The sequence below is a fragment of the Salvia splendens genome, chromosome 9 (genome assembly GCF_004379255.2).
Source record: "Salvia splendens isolate huo1 chromosome 9, SspV2, whole genome shotgun sequence".
NCBI lineage: Eukaryota > Viridiplantae > Streptophyta > Magnoliopsida > Lamiales > Lamiaceae > Salvia > Salvia splendens.
The window spans coordinates 1,957,168-1,964,277 of NC_056040.1; the positions used below are offsets into that span (position 1 = coordinate 1,957,168).

The 7,110-nt window shown below is 33.8% G+C and overlaps 1 protein-coding gene across 1 annotated transcript; it reads right to left on the reverse strand.

Moving 5' to 3' along the window:
* Positions 1-17: 17 nt before the first annotated feature.
* On the reverse strand, positions 18-4,380 carry LOC121749709 (heavy metal-associated isoprenylated plant protein 6-like). The gene is made up of 5 exons (XM_042144305.1): positions 4,175-4,380; positions 3,932-4,100; positions 2,611-2,810; positions 2,438-2,528; positions 18-771 (listed from the first exon to the last, which is right to left on the reverse strand). Exons 1-5 carry the CDS (start codon positions 4,181-4,183, stop codon positions 155-157), a joined length of 1,086 nt encoding a protein of 361 aa, XP_042000239.1. The 5' UTR covers positions 4,184-4,380; the 3' UTR covers positions 18-154.
* Positions 4,381-7,110: the final 2,730 nt, after the last annotated feature.

Sequence of the window (7,110 nt, forward strand, 5' to 3'; positions counted from 1 at the left end):
ATAGTCTTGTATAGAGGTAAATACAAAAGGTTTATCCAATATTTTCCCAAACGAGAATTATATACTCTATGTTACACTAATTGCACTTTCTATTACTTACATATAACTGAAAATTACAACTCGACCAAGATATGTAGCATAATATTCCACATAATTACATCACGGAGCACCCGTTTGGGTTCTCATCACTGAACATGTTGTCGTTCGCATCCGCGCTCAAATACGTAGGCGGCGGCAAGGGAGGCCCGGCCATGTAGTAGCCCATATTGCCACGACTTTCATGATGATGCATGTCATAATCCTGATGTCCATACATCACCATGGGCATGGCATAGTGTGTTTGTGGATTGTAACTATTATGATACTCCATCTTGCTCGTCTCCACCTTAGTTTCGCCGGTGCCGGCCTCGGCTGCGGGCGCTGCCACCGGTTTCGATTCGCCTTCTTTTTTGTCGCCACCACCCTCTTTTTTCTTTTCACCATTTTCTCCGATGATGTTGCTTTCCTTATCTTTCTTTACTTCTTCTTTGCCTCTGCCTTTGCCTTTGCCTTCGCCTTCGCCACCGCCCTTAGCTTTTTCTTTCTCTTCTGCGACAGCGCCTTTGGCCGCCTTTTTCTCTGCGGCAGGGGCGTTGTCGTCTTTTTTTGGAGGAATGATCTCAACTCCTCTTTTTAGCTTCACTTTTAGATATGTAACCAAATCATTTACGTCCATTGTTCCGATCACAATGATCAAATCCTTTTGTAGATCAGTTGTTACTGAGTCAACACCTATGATCATGAAATAATTCCCCACATTAGATCATACAACATAAAATATAAATGAAGAGCAAAAAATTAGGGGCATCGATCGTGATAGAAGTGAAAGGGGTCAACATTTGGAATTCGAATTAGATTTTTGTCTAATTCGAATCCATTTAAAAATTTGAATTTTGAAATATATAAATCTTAATCAATCCAACTATTGAATAGTAAAATCTTAATACGTAAAATTAGTTTTTCATAACTAAATCTAAACCGAATAAACAAAATCAGAAATATCCAAAAAATATGAAATATCAAAATAAAATAGTATTTTAAATATTAGTTTTCAAATATTTAAATATTTTCAATATAGTATTTAAATATAATTACATACTATATGAATAAATTTTGAATTTTGTTCAAATAAAAAATCCGAAGAATCCGAACGGAAACTAACTTTTTGATCAGATCCAATATTCGGATTAATGAGTAATGTTCGGCTAAGCGCCTAAGAGCATCCACTATAACGCCGGCGCGGCTATAGCCCCCGGCAGGGGCGACGACGAGGCAGCTTATAGTGGGAGGGACGTCCGCCCCGAAGCGGACAAAAAATCGGGGGCGGAAGGGCGTTCAGCGTGAAGGGGGCGAGGACGCGGCTGAGGAAGAGTGGGTGGGGCGAGGGCCGCGACACCCTATTGCGTGGAAACGGGACGGACGCGGGCGGGCGGTGCGGCGATGAAACGGCTGTGCGAGAAGGGGGGCGGCGGTGGGAGTCGACTGTCATCCCATAGTGGACACCCTTATGAACGCCTGTTACACGTCATCATTTCTTTTCCATTTTTTTTATATTATCTCAATTCCTCTTTCTCATTCCCCGTTCTGTTTATCTACTAATCCCAGCGGTCAGTGTTCCTCCCAATATCTAACTTCTTCCCAGTTTCATGTCTTCTCAATTTTGGCATACCCAATTTATTTTACTCCTCAATTATCTGAACTCGCCTTATTATTTTCCAACCTCATTTTGTTCCTTTCCCTATTACCCCTTTTCCAATTCTTGTGAGCACCAATTTATTTATTCTCATGTATTTCTTCGCCATTGCTGATAGCTCAGCATAATTTAAGCTTTAGATTTGTTTTTTTTTTGGTTGCGTTCTTCCTCCCTCCCCTCTAATTTTTTAAAACACTATATTTTCTTTGAATTCGCCATTTCCTTTCTCATAGTAGAAAATTTGTGATTTGAAGTGATAAACGGAGGGTATGTATCAAAATTTAGCCATGTAATTTGTTTAGAAAATTTTCGTAACCAACACTTATCCTTAAATTATTCTCAAAAATTGAAAGGGAGAAAATCATTTTGTGGTTGTTCTGCCTCACTTCTGCCAGTGATTACAAGCATTCCCTTCACAAAAATTGAAAGGGAGAAATTGGAACTTGAAAGATGGACTATTTGTACTGTATTATTGAGCTGCTGCTGTTGTTGTAAAAGAAAATTACCAATTGATTGAAACCTGAGAGAAGCAAATATTTGCAGAAAGAATATGGAATTTTGCATTGAAATGTGCGCCAGGAGATATTGATAGGAAGAAGATCGGCGACCACAAGTTTTCGTGGAAATTAAAATAAAGAAAAAATGGGCTGACGTGGAAAGTAGTACAAATAAAAAAATGAAATAAGATAATATTACCAAACTCACCTTCAAAATTCTTAATTATAATCCTCTTTATTTTATGCGCGCATCCGTCACAGTGCAACTTTGTTTTCATCATCACAGCGCTAACAACAGCCTGAAAATTATAGAACCACAACATAAATAAACTAAATATTAATCTTATTAATAAAGTGAAATACTATTAAAGTTGTAATTACCTTTTTGGGCTTGCTAATATCATCCTCTGCTTTCTTGTCATCTCCACCAGCCTTCTTGTCGTCGGACCTGGGCTGAGGGGAGATGAGCTCCACCTTCTTCATGGTCTTCAGCTCAACTTTCTCCCGGAGCCAGCTGGGGTCCACATTTCCCATCACCGTCAATTTCTTCCCCTCAAAGTCGGCCTTCACCGTCTCCACACCTTCACAAAATGGACCACACCCCTATTATTTCTCCGTGTTAAAATTCATAATTCTTGTCCCACATCGACTTGGTAACAATCCTAGCTCACCTATATAAGTGTGGATAACTCTTCCCCTTAAGAGGCCTTTTAAGGGGTGAGTGACTGATAGGGACCTTGAGCCGGTTCTATCAGTGACCCATTTCTAATATGGTATCAGAGCGGACCTAAGTCGATGATGGATTATATCTCTTTATCTCTTCTCTTGTCTACCCACGTGATGGAAGTCCGATATGTCATTCCGGCCCACACGTGAGGGGTTGTGTTAAAATTCATAATTTTTGTCCCACATCGACTTGGTAACGATCCTAGCTCAGCTATATAAGTGTGAATAATCCTCTCCCTTAAGAGACCTTTTAAGGAATGAGTGTCTCATTTCTAATACTCCAGTCCCTACTTTGGCTTATCATGTCTGCTACTAAACCCCAACACGAAGTGTTGATTTTGTCCTATCGCTGGACTGTATTAATTGAAAATGTCTAGTTTTTTGCTAACGTTAGCTACACCTGAAATAAATGGTCGATTTTTTTCTCATCATTTGAACATGGTTAGCTATAGAATATGATAACTTTTTTATCGGAAAAAAATGAAAGTGAATTATATTTATGAGATGCGACTAAAATAGAGAATAAGATTATGTTTTACGTCTCGAGCGATTGAATTTAAACTATCATATATTCAAATGAATTTGAATTGTAACCAACGGTAAATATGTTAGTTGCCTAATAGATCCGAAAAGTTCTACTCCACTTTAGTTGCTACCAAATTAAGAAAATCAACAATTTTACATACATCTTCTCGAGATAAGGTTTCTATGTATTTTAATAGTATCATTTGACATATAAATGAGGAATTTCATCATTAAAAAATTAAACAAAATAATTCGCTAGAAAAAAAATATTAACAGCACTCGTGTGGCCTATAGTTGGTAAAACGCTAACTAAGGTATATTCATCAATCACTAAAATCTACATTTCACCAACCACACGAAATTTGCAATATTATTAAAAACTCTCGCCTAATTTTTATTCCACCAAAAAAATCAATTAAAAATAAAATAAAATAAAATGAATAATTATTACCTGGTAAATGGCTGATGGATCGCCTCACTTTCTTGGCACAGCCTTGGCAATGTAAATCCATATTTAACACCACCGTGGTGGGGCCCTCTTTTCCCTCTCCGCCGCCACCCACTGCCGCCTTCTCGGCGCCCTCCGCCGCCTTCTCTCCTTCATTATTTTTCTCATTTTGCTAAAAACAAACACACACACTAATCACAATGATTACAAAACACACACACACTTCATGAAAGATTAATTAATTACCTCGCCCATTTGCTGCAAGAATTGTGATTTTTATTTTGATTTTTGAAGGAGTGAATATTTGTTTGAAGATATAAAATGGAGGCAATATCTGAGATATATAGGGGGGAGGATCCCCTGCTGTGGTGGGAACACAGCAGGGGCTGCTGTGCCAATTAAACGGCAGCGTTTGGAGTCAATTACTACACCCCTTTTCATTGTCAAATTTTTGTAATGTGCTTACTTTTTCAATTACTAACTTTTGCAACTTTATATTTCAGTTGGTTTACGTTGGACAATAGCTTACGCATGCTTACTTTTTAAATTAACTTCACTTGCGGCATGATTTATATGATCAGTGGTTTAAGTTAATATTGTTATATTGCCCACACAGGTGGTTAAATTATAATTATTTTATAATATATCGAATATTGATTTTACTTATATAGGAGTAATCATACTTTGTTGAATATTAGCTTTTAGTAAATTAATTTTATCACTTAAAATTATTTTTACTTATATCGAGATATGAATGTAATATCTATATATTGAATACTGCTTTTACAATTCTAATTTATTTTTTTACTAAAAAGTTATCAAATTAGAAAACTCATTTTGTTTTTTAATTTAGGGATAAATATTATTAAATCATAATTCTTCATTGAATTTTTGGCCATTTCCATAATTTTGAAACTCGAATAATCGAATATAACATTTCAATTTTCTCTATTGTTCCATAATAGTGAAATTGGAACTAATATAACAAAATAAATAAATAAAAATATGATATGAAAAAAAATGATGGTGTCATTTTTTATACATCAACATGTTTTAATAAACACTCCAAATATAATAACATCACTCTATCGAGAGACAAAAGTTATATTGTTGTTTTATCATATTTGATTTTTTTTCATATTAATTTCTATTTTTAGCAATGTGATACAACTAAGAAAAATTAAAATATTACTGTAATTTTATATTTCAATTTAAAAAATAAATAAGAAGTCCAAAAAATTACCTTAAGTTATTAACTCTAACAATATTACACTAAAAATAAGTTAAAGAATAATACAATGGGAGTTTCAATTATTTTTTAATGTAACATTAGTGATTTAGATTAATAAAATTTAATATAAATGACTTTTCGAATTCGGTAACCTCCAATTGCTATCACAACTCTAAGAAGTATTAAATAATAATTTATTAATGTTACATTAATTTATCATAATATTAATAGTTAATACATAAAGTTTAAATGATCATGCAACTGAATATAAAATTAAAAAAATAGTAAATTAAATAATTCATAAATTGTAATGAATAGTTCTAATTAATCGTTATTTGAATAAAATTATTATCCAACGTAAACCACCTAAAATATGTTGAAGCTACTGGGAAGAATAAAGTTGCAAGTTGAGTACTTGAAAAACTAGCACATTACAAAAATTTGACAATGTTTTTTTGTGTGTGTGTGGAAAGTGCATGTAAATGTGGATGGTATGTGGTATGTGTGGATGTGTGTGGGATGGGATGGCATGAGGCATCAATCATGATGACGTGGGATTACACTTGGATGACTAGAGCCATGACCTCTTGAATTTTTCCTTTTCCATTTTGGTTTAGATGAGTGGGAAAAGGATTTTTGATCTTCTAATTATGATATTATAAATCTCATTAATTAGATTATGCCATGGTGTAAATATTTTTTTTGTGTGTATTGTCATTTAGAGAATGATATATCTAATACCTCATTTTCCATGAAATATAATTCCAGTGAAAAATAATAAGAAAATTTTGAGAGTAAATGAGATTTGATGTTAACAAAAATAAAAAAATAAGATTATTTTTTTATGAATAAAGGGAGCATTCTGCATTTATGTAGTTATGAATTAATAAAATTGTGTGACGGACTAAGTACTATACAAGAAAACACATATTCCTTCTGTTTTATAAAAATACTGTTTTATAAAAATACCCATTGTTTCTTTTTTAATTCGTCCCATAAGAGTACGCAATTTTCTAATTTTAGAAACTTTTTTTCTCTATAATGAGGTGAATCCATTCTCCACTAATAATACATTTATTACTTTTTGTTTTCATCTCTGTTTTATTTTATCAATTATGCATTTTAATCTGTACACAAACAAAAGTGTATATTTTTGTGAGATGGAGAGAGTATGATATCAGTTGTTAAATAATACGATATGATATCAATTGTTAAATACTCCCTACGTTTTCTGCAATCGTTTTGTAAAAATAATATAATAAATAGTTAAAGTGGAGAAATGATAAAGTAACAGATAGAATAATGTAGAGACGTCTTCTCAAACATTATTCTCTCTATTAATTTACTATTTCTCCACTTTAACTATTTATTATCATTTCTACAAAACGAGTGCACAAAAGTAACCAGGACTGCTTAAGCGGGACGAATGGAGTAATACAGAGCACTACTCCGTACTACATATATTTGGAGTATAGACCAAATGAATTCTCATCATGATGGACTAGTTTTTTTTATAATATTTTGTTGTGTTTGGTTTCTAACATTGGTAATTGAGAAGTTCGACAACACATCGTCACAGTACGGAAAGGAGCTATTCGGGACCAACCGGGTCATTTCAAAGCCAACTCGTCACATTGATAAGGGGAAAGAGTCAGCCATGACCATTGAGGAAGTTAACTCTTAAGGGAAATCAATTATAGCGAACTACAATACTAGAAAACTTGTCCAATACAGTGTATTCGATCTCAAGACCTTTGACCAGATCAGACATTATCACTTTACTGATTGATCAACTCACACACACAAAATTGGACTAATTCTTACAAAACTAATAATGTGCGTTTGATAAAAAAAACCATTTATGCAAATATATATAACCAATAAAACTCCAAAATACATGTCCTCCAAAAAAGAAATAAAAAGGCCACCAATTATGGACATTAATGAAGGG